The 18,579-nt window shown below is 32.5% G+C and overlaps 1 protein-coding gene across 2 annotated transcripts in view; it reads right to left on the bottom strand.

The window, feature by feature from the left end:
* Nucleotides 1-17,772, bottom strand: part of LOC106465346 (disks large homolog 1-like) — a 112,492-nt gene extending 94,720 nt beyond the window's left edge. For both annotated transcript variants that reach the window (XM_022393208.1, XM_022393209.1), the window contains exons 1-5: nt 17,680-17,772; nt 16,021-16,151; nt 10,432-10,635; nt 9,205-9,394; nt 7,812-7,896 (exon numbers count right to left, since the gene is read on the bottom strand). In XM_022393208.1, coding sequence (XP_022248916.1) covers nt 7,812-7,896; nt 9,205-9,394; nt 10,432-10,635; nt 16,021-16,151; nt 17,680-17,692 — 623 coding nt within the window. In that variant the 5' untranslated portion in view covers nt 17,693-17,772. The remainder of the gene's footprint in view (nt 1-7,811; nt 7,897-9,204; nt 9,395-10,431; nt 10,636-16,020; nt 16,152-17,679) is intronic.
* Between the last annotated feature and the right edge of the window lie 807 nt (nt 17,773-18,579).

Here is an 18,579-nt window from a genome sequence, read left to right as displayed (position 1 = left end):
TTAAGTAAATACTTGTGTCGCTAAAGTTTCGTCGGAACAAAGTTACGGGAAGTTGATTAACAAACGGAGACGTAACAGTATTATGTAATGACTTACGACTAAGTTTTTTGCCTGTTTCATGCTAACAGAAAGAAATTGAAGATATCAACTGATAGACACCAAACTTCTAATAAAACCCTTAAAATGTAATACGAGATGTTTTATAATTCAAATTTCTACTTTCATCAATAGAAATTAACATTACATTAACATACACGTACACTGCAGACGGAGCATTATTCAAGTAATAGAAATAAGATTTTTCAGCGCTAGTGCGTCACGTGACAACAAAACTAAAGTTTTAAATATTTTTTAGACGTTTCTTTTGAAATAAAGGAATTAAACTTCGATGATATAAAACTTTGAATTATAACGTACATAATATCGCTAATGTCATTAAAATACATTGATGGAAAAGTGGTTTAATTAAATTTTGAATGTAACTCAGTAAATCCTCGTGACAAGCGCAGAAAGGAGTTTAAAAAGTGCCCAGTCCAGAAAGGGTTAAGGGGTAAATTTAGTTTTCCTTTTCAATTGATGACTTATTCAGTAAATAGTGTGTAGTATTATTTATCATATACATTTTCCAGTAATATGTATTTTTACAACATAAAGCAATAGGGCCTGGCATGGCCAGGTGGTTAGGGCGCTCGACTCGCAAGCTGCGGGTCGCGGGTTCGAATTCCCATCACACCAAACACGCTTGCCCTTTCAGCAGTGTGACGGTCACTCCCACTATTCTTTGGTAAAATAGTAGCCCAAGATTTGGCGGTGGGTGGTGATGACTAGCTGCGTTCCGTCTAGTCATTCACTGGTAAATTAGGAACGCCTAGCGTAGATGGCCCTCGTGTAGCTTTGCGAAATTCATAACAATAAAGCGATAGATTATATTGAAACGTAATCTCTTTATAATAGTTATAAAAATAAAATTAGTGCGATATATATTTATATTATGCTAGGTTGCCAATTTTTATGGTAACGTTCTTTGGATGCTACTCTAAATACTTTATAGTTTATACCATAGGTTCCCTGGTGGCTCAGCGGCGGGTCTAGTGTCTTATAATGCTAAAAATCGAGTTTCGATACTCGCAGTGGGTACAGTTGAGTTATCCATTGTGTTACTTTATGCTTAACAACATACAAACAAACAATGTATCACAAACTTTCAGATTTGGAGTACATAGAAGTTGTAACTGAGGCCATCAAGAAGACGTCTAGGAAAGGCCATCCAGAAGACGTCTAGGAAGGCACATGACAATAAATCTCATCAAACAATGTATCACAAACTTTCAGAGTTGGAGTTCATAGAAGTTGTAATTGAGCACCGAGGCCATCAAGAAGACGTCTAGAAAGGCATATGACAATACATCTCATCAGACAATGTATCACAAACTTTCAGAGTTGGAGTTCATAGAAGTTGTAACTGAGCACCGAGGCCACCAAGAAGACGTCTAGGAAGGCACATGACAATAAATTTCATAATTTCCGTAAGGAATAATAGGAAAAACACACTTTCCTGTTGTTTTGTGTGACCAAAAAAAAAAAAACTTTCTTCGATTTTTGCTGCTCTGAGATGCAAAACAAAATACTGAACTTTAAGAGAAAAGTCCAGTGTTGTGCTCATTGAAAGTGGATACGATGGGAAAAAATGCTTTTCTATTGTGAAAACTCACCTTCACTGTGACGTTGTAACCGAGTTAACGAGGCTCTTAGGCAAACAAGAGGAAACTCTCAGTAGCCGCGGAACTTGCAGTCCTTTTAGGCAGGATTAGAGTAAATTAATCTATGAGGCCTTTCCTGTATTTTTATTAGCTATATTTTTATGCGACAGCAATACCAAGCATAGAGTGCGCATATACCAGATTCGATTTTATTAATCATCAGGTTTATTTGTTTGTTTATAGTTAAGCACAAAGCTACACAAGGGGCTATCTATGCTCTGCCCACCACGGGCATCGAAACTCGGTTTCTAGCAGTGTAAGTCCGCAGACATGCCGCTGTGCCACTGGGGGGCTTACTCATCAGGATCTCTACCAGCCTGCCCTCAAATTAAAATTATTTTAGACAAGATTAGAGTAGATTAATATATGAGACTTAGGGTATGATCAAATATATTGTTGCGTCAGCGAGGTCACGTGATTAGTATCACGCCACTTCTTTCTCGAACCTTCGTGAATTGTCGGGAGATTACTAGATTGGGGGTAGTCCGGTATATATAAGACGGTCACAACGTGACGGGACAATGTGTAGGTCATGAGTAATTGAACTGCAGTCAGAGAGTGTGTAATTGAACTGAGCACGTGAGACGTTTGTTGTTATAGCGTTTGTTATAGCGCGACTGTTGAAATTAAGTGTATCGCAAAGTTATATTCAGAAAGAATAAACCAGTTTTATTTAAGAAAGGACTTGTGTCGCTAAAGTTTCGTCGGAACGAAGTTACGGAAAATTAACTAACGAACGGAGACGTAACAATATCAATCCTGAGTCCAAAACTGTACCTAAATCTCAAATTGGAGAAGAGATGACGTAGCTATGAGCTAAAAGTTTATACTTAAAAAACTCAGAGCCATTCTATGAGCCGCTATGCCGCGGCTTAAAATACAGTGATAATTTTAATCAACAAACATATTGTCGAAGAACGGCTTCATCAAAGAAAGAATATGCCGATTGTTGTTACAGTTGTGAAGTATCTTCTTCGAGAAGACATGGCATTTTCAAATGCTGAAGAAACGGAGGGATGCGTTTATTAACCTTGAAAACTTCGAAAGTAAGAACGTTTCATTGCTTACCACATAGCTGCAATCCAGAACATACATTTCTCATAATATCCAAAATGAGTTTGAGAGATCATTTACAGGGCGATGCTCTATCGGTTTTTGAACAAGAACAACTCTTTTAAAGTATCATGGCAGATGAAAATGATTGGGCTATGGTAGAACATGTGTCCTTCTACAGTTGTTGGGTCAACAGTGATTATCAGTTATTGTAGGGTTTCACAGATCTGTCAGATTGTAGTGTTACTAATTCCAAGCGTTTAGTCACTGTTGTGCAAGACATATTACTGCGATGTAATTAATCTCCAAGTGTCCTGTAATCGAGGTCAAGCATAAGACAGTGTGAATAAACTGAGCACGACTATGACAGGTGTTGCCCAGCATACCCATGATTTAGACCCAAAAATTCTCAATTTCAAATGTGCCACTCATTTACTAAAACTCTGTATAAGGTTTCTGTAGTTGAAGCAAATGATATCCCAGGAGCTACTGATGTCATGCCCGTTCTTTGCCTATTGATCTTTCTTTCCCCCAGACACCTGGGCCATTTCCAGATGGCTAGGGAAAAAGTGGGCTCTACTTTTGGATACAAGAGGATAAGGGCATTTTGTCCAAGAAGATGGGCAATGACAGAATCTTCTCCCTCCTCCATTCTTGAGAATTATGAGGCAGTGTTTGTAACGTTAGAAAGAATTAAAATCAGCTATACAGACCAAAGAATGGTGTACAAAAAAGCTTAACTATTTAGAGACATTTCCCACACTTTATGAACTGTCAGTTACTCACTTTGTCTTTTCTACAGTGGAAGAGTTATCTAAGCATCCAAAAACATCCGACTTCTCCATTTAAGAACTGTAGTATAGCTTTACTCAAACCAAACAGTTCCTAGAGGATCTGGTAAACAAACAGATGGAGTTTAATCATATCTGGTCAGAATGTCTGCAAGGAGATGAATGCACCATACCTCACTCAACTGTTTCATATTATATTCAGGAACAGATCCAGTTCTATGAGGAATTCAGCAATGAAACTCCTCCAAATGATTCAGATTGTGAGACCCTGAAGGAATACATTCCAACCCAGTGTAATGCTTTCATAAACCATGTTATTTGCAGAGATTAACTAAAGGTTTGATCCAGAGATTTTCATCATTCTCAAAGTGATAAAGACAGTCGTATTAAATGCTACCAGCTAGAGAGACTGTGAAGCTTCCTAAGAACTTTGTCAACTTTTACAATGGCAGTTTCGATTTTCTCATTTTATATCACATCTAAAAACACTTGGAGAGACAGTAAAAGTCTGCACGACCACCAGTGCATCCCTGAAACCAGTCACCATGATCATCATGATATGTGAAATACTAAAAACAGTTCCTGGATCAAAACAGCTTCTATCACTTTTTCAAATTGTATAACACAACACTGTTCTCAATTGCTATTTGTAGAAGGTAACTTTCGATGTTCATTCAAGTCAAGTCTCATCTTAGGACAAAAATGACAAGAAATAAAACAAACCATACAGTGTTTTGGCACTTTTCTCTTGAGTACAATGACTGCATTGAAGTGCTCAAGTAGCTGAAAGAGATTCCCATTTCTTGTAGACTTTCACATATTTCCAGTGTGACTCCAGTCAATACAACTAATAATCTTACCAGTTCTAGAATGTGTTTCTGCTGCTCTATTCTTAAGAGTTTCCAGTATTCTACTGTAGATATTTAGACCAAAATAAACATTATATGCTAATTATAGAATGACTTAGCCTTTTTTCAGCTGATCTACTGATTTACTATTATGGATCTGAGCCACAGCCATGGACTGTTCTATAGTGTATTAGCTATAAAACAGCAATGCAAGGGTTGAGTGTGGAAAAAATTAATGTCCCCTTCACTGATTTACGTTTTTATTTTTAAGAGTTCTGCCTTTTTCTCCACTGAAGTTGCACAGATTTACTGAAGTACTGTTGAAATTGGATATAATATTCTGTTTTGTTTGTGTGCTTGTTGTTAAGCACAAAGCTACACAATGGGCAATCTGTGCTGTGCTTACCATAAGTGTCAAAACACAGATTTTAGTGTTACATTACATTAATTTACATTCATCAGAAACTTTTCTCAATAATTACCACAATGCAAACTGTTCTGTAACCCAATAGAATATTATATGCCATTATTTAAAAAATATTTAACTCAAAGAATTTTAGTAAATCAGAGAACAATATCCTTTATGGTGAATGATTGGTATCAGACATTATTAGGTTACACACCTGCAATGATATTCCAATTAATTCCTATTTTATAGCTGAAAATAACTGTGAAACAACAGCTACAAAAATTGAAGAACAACACTGCTAAAACAAAAAACAAGTAGGAAAATATTGCATCAAATTGTTCAATTTGGATACACTGAATGTCAAATTATACAAAGAGCTATTATCTTAAGTTCATGGCATGAGCATATATGAACTTTACTATTTTTCAATAAAAATATATCATATTACAATTGTTCATAATTACTATTATTAGGGACATTTTAAACCTAATAAAGTCTTCATACTTACAATAATATTACCATAATCAGAAATTATAGTGATAAAGCATGAAGTAGGAACCTAAATAACATTAGTGAAAGTTTTATAAGTTCTTTGAAGAAATAGAATAAGAGTCTTTAACAAATAATCTTGAAAAACAAGGGATCAAATTTGTGAAAGCTAAGGTTTTATTCCAAGGCTAGAATAAATATAATCAGAATGAAAAATAAAAAGACAGAGGATTCTGATACATTTGAGCTGAGTGATTTACATGCTGGTTGTAGTAAAAGGATTACTACATGTTTATAACCTTTTAAAATTTGGTTAACAAGAACGTCATAAACATACAAAACCTGCACAAAAATTTAGAAAATTTTGTGAATATACCTAACTAAGGATACATTCTGAACTAGTTATCAAAGGGTGAAATTCATATTTATCTATTTATGTCCTTAAAATCTCCACCCATTTCTTATCTCAAGCTTTATTGGGTCAGTGTCTGAGATTGCTGTGCTATGGAGAGGACAAATGCTGGCACTGCAGCATTCCCCCTCTGATATTAATATTAATACCAGTTTGTCATTTGTTTTACCACTTTCCAAGTTATATCAGCTTTGAATAACTTAAAAAAGCATACATGGAAAGAATTCTATCTTTGAGCTAAGTCTAAGCTTTATTTACTGACATGGCACTTTAAGATCAATCAGTATGTAAATGTTTTTTCCTATTAAATACTTATTTATCTATTTATGTGAAGTTTCTAGATTTATAATGTTTTGAACATGTCTTTCTTTAACCCTAAGATAATTCTTTCTATTCCACTGAAAAGCCAATAACTCTAATACTAAATTTGAAGGCCTGGCATAGCATGGTGTTTAGGGTGCTCAACTTTTAATCTGAGGGTTGTGGGTTCGAATCACATCAACGAACATGTTTGCCCTTTCAGTCGTGGGGGTGTTGTAATGTGTCAGTCAATCCCACTACTCAATTAGAATAGCCCAAGAGCTAGTAATGAGTGGTGTTGACTAATGTCTTCCCTCTAGTCTATCACTTATAAACTAGGTACACCTATCATAGATAACTCTAGAGTAATTTTACGTGAAAATACAAAAACAAACAAACTATATAAAGTTGAAATGGTTTATTTGTATTTAGTTTAACTTGCTAAATTAAAAACAGAATAAAAGGTCATAGTCTGTTAATAATTGTTGGCCATACAAATAATAAAACGTGCTGATAATAATTTAGCATTTCTTTTCACTTCTGATTGTTAAACATAACACATTAACTTACTGATGTTTGGACTCAATCAATTATAACACAAATTCATAGGTTAATATTTTGCTGCAAAGGTTTAGATCATGGAGGAGCAAGAAATCAAGATATAACTTAAAAATGTAGTCTGTGTTATTCAGGTTTTCTGATATCAGAGAAAAGAATCATGTATCTGTAATACAGCATTTACCAGAAACTTCTTGCATGGAATAAAGTGAAAACAGACAGCAAAGGATAAACAATCAAACACTAGTGAAATAACCAACAAAATCTTTATTCTCAAACAAAGTGTAAGTTTGGACTTTCTAGTCAATTACTACATTTGTAGTTCAATTCTCACTGCTGGGACAGGAAATCAGATTGAAAAAAAATGTCTTGAAATAACGAAGACAAGATCAAGAATAATGATAATACTACTGTTAAGTCAGACCAAGGTACTAATGCAGTATCCCATAATCCTGTGATTAACTATACATCAACGATAATTCCTATTACCTATCTTCAAGAAAGATAAACTCCAAACTCATATAAGTATCTGTACCACTCCTCAAATAGGTATTACTTCACTATAGAATGGCACAACACAGAAATAGGTCCAAGTAAGCATTATATAAGCACATGGAATAATTGTCAAAAAATTAGCACTTGCCATATATCTTGCAGAGAATAAAGTGAACATAGACAGCAAAATAAAATAAGCATATAAAAGTGACTGAATAAAAACAACAATTTTTATTCTTAAATCAGTGTAAATATTTACTAAACCTGCCAGCTCCTATATTTATATAGTCAAACTTATTGCTCTGGTACGAGAGCAAATCAAAGACAAAATGTTTGCACAAGATCAAGGTGAGATAAAGAGTAATAAAGATAATACGTCCAAGGTCTTAATGAAGGAAATGCACAGTCTTTAAATTTCCTATGTCAGTAATCATTCAATATGCATATTCAAAGGAGATACTAACTTGTACAGATCTCTATACCATACCTTGAAACAAGGTATTGCCTTATTTAAAAGAGAATGGGACACAGAAACAGCTTACAAGGATGTCATAACTACATGCAGAACATCTGCATAAAAAATTTAACAGAATAATACTGATTAAGGATATATTTTTTACAATGTACAGAAAGTTGAATTTTACTTCATCCAACTGATACATTACTTCTAAAGAAAATATTAGTGTGTAAGCTTACCTTGTTATGTCTTCTTCACTTGGCTCCTTGAATGTTTTGGTGTTTGATGTCAGGTCACTGTGAGGTTCTGTGATAGGAATATTTACTGTGAAAGAATCAGATTAAAAGTATAGATTACTCTAATTTTCAAAACTCTACACCATACATGTTGTAAGTATCAAGAGATAATTTGTCCATATTACTTCATTTTATGTAAATCTATGACATTTATTACAGGTAAATGTTTGAGACTAATGATAGACCACCTAATGATTTTTCCTAAACACAATGGTACAAGTTCTCGGTAATGTTAAGTTTAAAAATTGAATTGTACACTTTGGGTGAAACAAAAGAAGTTGCAGATAATTTTCTCATATTCTTCACATTTATATATTAAAGTGTTTAGAGATAAGTCATACATATGTCATCTAGTTGGTAAAAGAAAAATCCTTTATGAAGAATTCTAAAGTAAGAAAAAGAAAATAAATTTACTTATATTATAAAGACCTATAAAATTATTGAACTCATTTAAATAATCATTATGTTAAAGTTTAGAAAATATTACACTTATAGAGGTTATAGAAACATTTTCTGGGAAGTGTGTGTGTGTGTGTGTGTGAAAATTACAAAACAAATTAATTAATGACAGTCCAATTACAGCATTTTGTTTTAGAAAAAATATATAATTAAAAGAGTTTATCCAAGTTTAATACTAACAGAAAGAAATGAAGTCAATTAAAGCCCACCTTATTAGCTGTAAGTAGAATACAAGTTAAGACTGTCTGATTAAGGTGTATTGCTACTGAAAGAATTAACTGTAACTGTGTTGTTCACTTATCATAAAGGTTAGAAAATGCTTGTCAAAGTATTCATGCTAGAAGAAAACTAAGGTAACCTTAGAAAAAATATAAAATTAATTATAATATTTAACATGACTACAATATATTAAGTGAAGTGTTTTTTCTTCAGATATTCAGGTCGAGATACAATTAATTATAATATACTTACGGTGTTCATATAAATATAATATTAAACTTAAATTAAGGTGTACAGTCATAGATTGCCCACACATTCTCTACATATGATATTCAAGTTACAAATGAATTAATTAAACTTTATTAAGGTGCTCAGTCATAGAAGAATTACCAAGTGTACTTAAGCTGTTTAGATAGTCTATGTGAATCGATTTACTACAATCAGTGGTGTTTATGTTCATATGAATTAAAGATAGGTATTAAGAAACAGAAACATTTATGGCTAATGTTATTAAAGAATGCTGATACACAATGAATATCAAACAGTCTACTTTGGAGTTTCAGAACAAAAAGGTTAATTGCATAACATAGAACAGTTTAAACATTTTAGTTTATAGTCAGTTTTTTTACAACTATACTTGAGTAAACTACCAACTTACATGATGTTGTAGTGACTATTTCAATGTTTTCTTGAGAAGGTTGAGTTGGAAGAGGAAGTGATAGTGGGTGATTCATATAAATAGGTAATGCTCTTCTTTTTCTCACTGTGAGGACCACACGATTGGAAGTAGCTTTCAATATAGCTACAGCTTCTTCATGTGTAACATCCTCTAATTTTTTGTCATTGACCTACAAATCACCAATAAGTAACATTGTAATTGTTAAGACAAGTCAAGTTACAATTTTCTAGTGCATATAAAGCCTTGATTTGTATCTTCAAGCTTATTAATGACAGTTCAACTACATACACATTGTGCCAGGGTATATTAACTTAATTAAATTTGATTAATTACAAATAAAATATAATTTCCTATTGCTGATCAAGAAATTACCATCCGATATAACAATGTATCTTCTAGTACTCTGATTCAATTTAAATCATGTGTCTGTGTATATATATATATATATGTATAAATCAACAAAACAAACCCAACAAAAAAAAATTAAAATTAATTGCAGTCCTTCCTTTTGATTTTATTTTGCTTGACTGTTTAAATATTAATTTTCTATATATATATATATATATATATACTTATATGTTTGTGTGTTCAAGTTGTCACAGCAAGTTTTCAACATCAAAAATAGTGTTTTTCACACAACTGATTTAATGTAAGAATGATATTTTCAACTGATATCCATATATTATGTATTAATTAAGAAATGGATAAGATTAGTGGGTGTCGGTGACCAAAGAAGTATAGATTTGTAAAAAGTTGATATATTTCATTGATCTCATGGTTTCACAACACTAAATGATCTAATCTACAATTATCCAAACTAAAACGTTAAAAAGTGAATACTATTAGTCATATATCATGAGACTAAAAACTAAGATATTTCATTTATACCACTGAAAATATCTTTATTACAAACCATTACAGTAAAAAACATTCTAGTTTTTCTAATAGAAATTCATTTGAAATTTAATATGGAGAATTTGAATTAAAATAGGATCTTCTTTTTCACTATCTGAAACTTGAAAAGTGATATCATGTCAAGGTGTAGAAACTTCATTTGTAAATGATATACAAATAAATAAACATCAATACAACTTGAATTTTTCTTAGTAAAATATCTAACTATAACAAGTAAATCAATCCTAATTTTATAAATGTTATTTTACAGATAGCAGAAGCAAAGACTTTAACCAGTCTAATAATACTTACAGCAATTAATTTATCTCCTACATTCAGTGTGCCATCTGTATGAGCTGCTTCTCCCACTATAATTTTAGTGATGTAAATTCCATTGTCTCCTGGTACATGCTGGTTGCCTATTCCCCCTGCAATACTAAATCCAAGACCATTGTTCCCTTTAACTAGTTCTATTGCAAAGACATGACTATGATGATGTTTCTTTCGCTTTAAAATCTGAAATTGATAGGAAGAACAATTGGTAACATATTATTAATATATATGTAAAACAAATACTCATTAAATGAGCAATAAAGATGCACATGTTTCTATATACTGAGTATTTTAAGAAAGAAAAAACAGCATATTTACTGGTAGATTCACATTATGATACAACCATGGAACAAAAAGAAATGTGATCATTGCTTTATTTCAAAAAGAAATATATTAATGGAAAATGAAAAACAGAAAACATTTTATCTTAAGCCTATCTAAATTGTAGCTGGAACATGGTCTACATCTTAAGTTATGGTGAGATTATACCTGAATTGGTTGTAGCCGGATGATGCACAACTTATTGTTGAATACCTCCAGAGTTGTGGATCTTAAATTTAACAATGTTAGTATAGCTTTATGCCTGTTTAAATAGTTTGTAAATATAGTTTGAGCTGTTAAAAAGTGCCTTACTATATAATATATCAATAACTAGTGGGTTAATCATTTAGCTCAGTTGGTAGTGCACTTGCCTGAGGTACAAGAGGTATTGAGTTCAAATTTAAGCAGAGGAAAATATATATAAACTACCACATGGCAAGGTCTTGTCTTATGACTAGCTAAACTGTGGTGTGAATGTGAAAAGCATTTTATTAAATATCTAGCTGCCTAAGTTGTGACTCATACAAGGATATTGTTACTGTGATCTTAAGTCTACTTGATTGTTTCCTGTCAATATGGGTTGTGAACAGATTTGATTTAGAGTTAAAAGCCAAGAGCTTCTAAAAGCAGCACCACCATTTCCAATGACGCTGTCCAACATCAAAGATACATTGGGAATGAAATCATTTTTAAAGCACTATCATTGAGTATCAAAATGATGGCAAGAAGGCGAGAGATGGGTTACTATAGAAGTATGTTGCACTGTTTACTACAAAGTAACAAGTATTAGTGGGTGACAAAACAATGGCTATACAATGTAGAGCTATCCTAAAACAATTTCCTTTCTAGGAACCTTGTATAACTAGATTGTAATTTTCCAGTGGCAGTAGGGTTATGATTTGGTTACCTTGTCAGTAGATCAGCTATCCAGCAGAACTGTAATAACAGAGACTGTGTGGCAGGTGTGAACTATGATAAATGTTAGCATAAAACTAAGTGAGTTTATAAACTAACTTTACCACTTAGCCTCTGTGTGATCCAAAGCAAAAGAAATTATATAAAACTCTGCAGTGAGCATAGAAGCCAAAGAGGGTATCCTGTGGGCAGCTAGCCAAGTCACCTTTAAGAGCAGGAATGAGAATGGATAACTCAAATGGTAGGAACTTCCAGTTTTTATCTGACTCCTTAAAGCGAATGTGAGAAAGGTTATATCCAAAGTAAAATAGATTGACCATCAGACATGGCATGTGTCTCAGAGAACAAACATAATCAATGACACGACGACTGGATATTTAGACTGAAAAGTGAAATAGCAGATCATCTATACGTAAAATGTATAGCCCACTGAGGCATGAAAACATAGCCCAGGTGAGATGTTTTCACAGAGATTGTAGACTTTGCAGAATACTGCAAAGATAGTTTTTGATGTCAAATATGGATAGTGGAGGTTCAAATGATTCAGTGTATGAATTCTTGATATAAGAAGCAAAAGATGTCCCTGTACAGAACCTAAGACCAAATGATATACATAATTGTTCATTTTCAGAGCAGAATCTCTTACTGAAGTATAAAACAAAGACCACTCCAGCTTTGAGCAGATTAAGTTCTATAAACCTGAAGCAAAGAATGCCCATCTGTTCCCAAAAACGTTGAAGAGAGTATCTAAAGGATATTCATAGCTCTAGTATAGGCCTAAGCTTCATTTGTATGAAATAACATTAAATCAGCTTATTGTAAAGAATTAGTCTCAATAACAAATATTGCAGCATTACTCAGTTACAGCTACAAGTCTGGATGCAAAAATTGCTGGAAGCAAAAATTAATGCAAATGGATTTGGATATAAAGAAACAAAACCCCAGTTGCATGTTTCATTAAGGGTAGTTTGAAGCTGCTTCTCAATTCATTTCATATTTGGGCATTGACAGCAGTTCTGAAAATTACAGCATAGAGGCAGTTTCCAATTAATGGAGGATGTTTGTTTTTTGTAATGGCATTAACTTTAATATGAAAAAGTGTCGCACTTAAACCCATAAAGGATTATTCTCTAAAACAAGTTATGGATAAAATGGAAAAATAGTAAGAACAAGTATCTCATAAAATACAAAATTTCTTATGGTATAACATGCCTATTCTAAGTAAAAAATAATGAAAACTAGTTGCTTTCAACTAAGAAAGGCTTTGCTGACAGATGTTCTGTGTCTTATCAGATGATAAATGGTGGACCTTTGTCTACATAAACCATGATGAGTGTTTTAAAAAGGTTATTTAATTCTAGGAGTTAAACACCTTACAAAGGTTGATAGTCAAAGCAATTGGTTTATAATCATTAGGAAACTCATCAGATCTTCCCAAGACTTTGGGAAAGGAATGACAATAGCTTGATACCACAGCTTAGTTAAAGCACCCTTGGGCCACATGTGGTGGAAAAGAAAAAGACAGATTAAGCTAGTGAAGCATCTTGTAATGAGCATCATATCTGGTCTGATGGATGTACTGCGAGACTAGTACAGTGTGTGATTGAAGTCCCACCTACATAAATTACCTGTTATAATCCTCAAAATTGTTGGAGTGATAAGTGAGAGGAATGCTTTCAATTCATATCTTAATATCTAGGAAAGCTGGATAACAGATGAAGAACTGGGATGCTAAGAACCTCCCCCCCCCCCAAGGGTGTTGGTAATTTAGAAAAGCAGCCACTATCAGACTGTAGGAATGCAAACAGAAAGATGACAGTATGTATATTTGCCACTCACCTTCCACATTTTTCCCAAAAAATATCTTAGACCTTGTAAGGGAAGAGGTGCTAGTGATGAAATAAATTCACAAGTCCATCTGACTGCATGCTGTTTGATTTATTGGGCCTGAGTTCTAGTGGCATATCGGTTGTATAACACTTGACTCAGAGTGTGCAATTATACCATTATGCCAAAGTTCAAGAAGGTTATATTTCGATCCAAAAGTAGATATTCTAAATTCTTATCTCTTATATATTTATTAACGTAGGACCAGAGCAGGCAGTGTCCATGGAAGTCCCCTAAGATGAGAAATGGAGATAGCAGCTGATACATCTATCTAATCAGCATCTTCTCCAGATGACATATGTAAGAAACAGAATAATAAAACAGTCAATGTATCATAGATAGCAAAAGACTCCAGTATGATATGATATGACAAGGGATGGGTGGAATGCGATGGGTGACAAACACCAATACACCAACATGAACATGTCCATTACAGATCTTGTATATTCCTGCCATAAAAAAATGCTAAATATAAAATGTATTGGTGGTGTGTAGGAATGTATTCTGTAGGGAGATACATGTAAGGTTGGTAAAAATAAGTCAAGTCTTTGATGAGTTCAAAAGTAAAATATGATAGTTCCACTTACGAAAAGTGGTTATAACCACTTAGAAGATTTGGTGAGTATATATATAGCAATTTTTGGTGTTTCTATGAACATCCACAGGCCAAGTCCTAGAAGTGAAGGACTAACTATCTATTCTAATCCCAATGTCTTGAGAAAGAAAATTAATAGGTAGGAATCAAATGGAGGTACAGATAGTCTTGTCAGAAGACAGAGCTTCGGAAGCTGTCAAGGTGTGCATATATGGCAGAAAGATTCAGATAGTGGTTACAGAGATGAATGTTTGTACTTCAACCAAAATGGTGGAACACACAGCTAAAGCATAACTAAGCCTCAGTATTGGTGTTACAAGTGTACATGTGTTTGTGTGTGTGTGCCTCAATTTAAGTGATATTTTTCAGCATGTTGATATATAATACCTCCTTTTCATCCTCCCCCTTAGACAATGGTCATGAATAAGAAGGATGCAAGCTATTAAAATTAACAAGTAATGGCTTGACATTACAATAATTGTTGTCATGGCCATCACCATCTCATTGGGCAAATATAAAGGATCTATGACAGGATGTTTTGGGGTGTCCAAAATGTTAGCAATTTAGATACCTATGCAAACTGGTCAGGGGCAAAAGGAAATATGATGTACTGCACTTTTAATTCAGTTTATGTGATCAAGTATGGTACACCATAATCCCTAGCTGCATACATCATGACTATTCCAAACCACATACAATTAAATACATATGTGTATGGAAAACAACAAAATACAAATCATACCAATCTGTACAAGTATCTGTATCATGCCTTGAGATGGACTCTCCCCCCCCCCCTTCCTCCATGAGCACTGAGCTAAAGTGGTTCAAGCTTCTACCCATTTCTATATGTACTTAACTAAAAGTATTAGCACAAGTTGAGGATCTTTCAAAACCCAGTTTATGAGAATGTCATAACCCCATGCTAAACACTTGTCTGAAAATTTATAATGATTATCAGAATACTTCTGACTAAAAATATATTCTATAAGATTTATGGAAAAGTGAAATTAGTAGCACTTTCAGCTGTGACAATGTTTTGACTAGAATGTGGTGTTATATTTCAAAATGTTGTCCACCTTGAGACAGTTTGCTTAGAACAGATTATCCAATAATCTATTCTTCACTGCCTAAAACTTGATTCCACTCAATACCTACAAGTTCTTTTCATGAGCATCTCTATTATTAATTACAATTTTGTATTGTTCAATATCCTTCTTCTGTAGAAATATATATCCAGGAAGAAATATTAGCAATTAGTTATATCATCTACATTTTTAGCTATCAACCATTCTGTAGTTGTGTATAGGACACAAATTGGGTTATGTGGTAATTTTCATTATGATATTTACAAATCAAGTGGTTCATAGAAGACTAATTTTCAGCTTTATTCAAGTATAAAACTTCTAATTAAAGTAAATCTAATAAAGAGTATATTAAACCAACTCATTTTCATTATTTTATTACAAGTTACAGCTTTTACAGTGTGGAATATTTGTTCTTAGAACAGGTATGACACTTCAATCACTGGTGCAATCATAGGCTATCTTAAAATTATTATTACTCATAATCATGTTATATCTGTCTTACTCAAGGCGAGATCCCCTGAAGTGGATGCTCATTTTTTTATTAAACTATACAATGTGTGAAAGAATAGATATAAATGTTAGCTATTTTTACAGAGAATAATGGAAGTTGCTAATATTTTGGCAAAAAATTAATCTTTTCTGTCTATCTTCAGAGTACTTTAAATTATATTCCAAAACAATTTTATATTTAGGCATTTAGAACTGTTGCTTTGGTAGAACTCTGTTTACCATTATTAAATCAACCTTAAAAAAAATACCACATACCAAATGTACAGCATCCCTTGCTCGTTTTAATGCATCTACAGCTACAGAATGGGGCACATCAACCAAGTCCACATTATTTACTCTTAATATGATGTCATCCACCCTGAAACATGGTAGTGTGTGAGCAGTTACTGAAATGAACCATACAGTTCACATCATTGTTCATCACCAGTGATACTTCTCAATAACAAAATTATTTTGTACATTTAAAATCCTACTTTTTCTAATATTTCTTTGCACACTGAAGAATCAAATACAGAAGTAAGTTATATATAGTTAGCATAAACAGCAATTAGCTTTTAGCAAAATTAGAAAATTTTTATAAGAATAATGCTTTTGATTATAATAGTAAAAACCAATTAATTCTTCTTTCATACAGAATTAAAAGAATAATAGTTTTTAGAAAACACCAGGTATATCATATCTGAGCTTTGTGCTATAAAAAACTATTCTAACATTAAGAAGAAAAGGAAACTGAAATGTAAAACAATGAAACAAGCATATAAATAATTCGCTATATATATATATATATACTCTCCCTACTGCCACAGTTTAAAAACTAGTTAAAAGTAGCAACTCCTAAAAATGTATTCCATTTTTCTAATTGTTTCCAGAACTTAATTTACTTCTAAAATATGGTGTAAACAAAATGTGTTGCAACAACAGAAGAAAAATAGTGTTTGCTTTCAAAATAGCCATATGGTTTAGACTTATACCTACAGATCAAGATTATTTTTAAAAACATCTCACACACAAATACACTGGCAATCTAGCTTAAGTCTGGAATACAGCTTGTATCATCATGTATTGAAACATATAAATTTTAGTTTTCTGAAAATAGCAAAGCTATAATTGGTAGCAAGCTATCAATATTCAAATTAAGCTACAAAAGGTTTTGAGTTCATTAAAAAATATGATCAACATTTTTCATATTTATTTCAAAAAATAATAAAGTACAAGGTTGTAAATGGGGTGTACTGTAATTGTTTCAAAGTTATAGAAACAGTCTATATTTGTACTTTTATTATAAGTATTTTTATTCAAAATAATTTGTTAATAAAAGCTAAAATGCGTCAAATTACTACAATGTTTGTTTGTTTTTTAATTATGCACAAAGTTACACAAGGGCTATCTGTGCTCTGCCCACCACGGGTATCGAAACCCGGCTTCTAGCGTTGTAAGTCCGCAGACATACTGCTGTGTCACTGGGGGGCAATTACTACAAGCAAAATTATAAATGTAGCAAAACCTTTGGTTAATAGACTGATTCCAAAAAATGTATTGGCATTGAATCAACAATGATGAATTTACAGCTGAGAATAACAAAGTTATCCAGAAATATAGTTGTTTTTATGAAAAAAAAGTTTTCAACTCAAAATGAATTAAAGTAAAAATCGACAGAAAATACTTTACAACCTAAAATGCACAAGACTATTTGTAACTTGATTAATTACAAGCTTGTATATTTTAATTATTTATGAAGTGTTTTAGCATTAGCCACTACAGCATTTTTCAGGCATGATATTAAATCTGAATAATCTTGTCTTTGAATTTACCTGTTATAAGTTGCAAAGCATGCCTTGAAAAATAAAATCATACTAGGTGTAAATTAATAAACGTTACAATTCAGAAACCTTTATGATAAGGAGAAACATTTACCGTAACCTTCCATCTACAGCTGCTGCACCTCCAGGGATCAGTTTAGTGATGTAGATACCTGTATCATTGTCAACATGTGGATTATCAACTCCTCCAGCAATACTAAACCCTAGCCCTGCTTCTCCCTGGGAAAATTGCCCATGGAAACTCATTTTAGTTGGATTTTAACATAAAAAAAGAAAGAATTTCTGAGGTGTAGCATGTGAAATGTAAAAAAGTGACATTTATCTTGATCTAGATTAAGTTTTTATGTTTTAAGTTTTTTTAACAAATAAGAAAAATATTTTTTGTTTTTTTAATGATATAATTATACATATATAGAAAAAAACAGAAAACAGCTTAATAGGATTTCTTAAATTACTAACAATTTGACTTTTTCTGTTATTAAAGCATCATTCATCTTCACACACAATTCATACTGATAACAATAACTGAAAAATTACTTGTTACCAAAGTGAAACAACTTACTTTATTTAATGTTATTTCTTCATATTCCCAGTCTTCTTCTCCGTTTGTCTACATATAATAAAAACAATTTAAATCAAAATATTTTTAAAACTAATCATTAAGTACTCCAGAAAAATATGTAATAATTCAAAATCAGAAGCTACCAATTTACTATTTAATAACTATTTTTCATTAAATTTTGTTTTTATTGGATTATTCCACAAATTCTATACAACATTATCTTGTGTGGCATGTTTCTTATAAAATGCTGCCAAAAACAATTAATGTCTTAGAAGACGTTAATTTACACATTTATTGCAAAGAGTGATATATTTTAATATATGTGCAAAGTTGTCAAATAAAGTAATGACACCATCAAGAGTTTAGCTTAAACCTGAGCATATTGTTACGTCTCCGTTTGTTAGTTGATATTTCCGTAACTTCGTTCCGACG

The sequence above is a fragment of the Limulus polyphemus genome, unplaced genomic scaffold (genome assembly GCF_000517525.1).
Source record: "Limulus polyphemus unplaced genomic scaffold, Limulus_polyphemus-2.1.2 Scaffold1916, whole genome shotgun sequence".
Lineage (NCBI taxonomy): Eukaryota > Metazoa > Arthropoda > Merostomata > Xiphosura > Limulidae > Limulus > Limulus polyphemus.
Note: the sequence above shows the minus strand (reverse complement) of the source record. Positions and strands in the feature narration are given on the sequence as shown.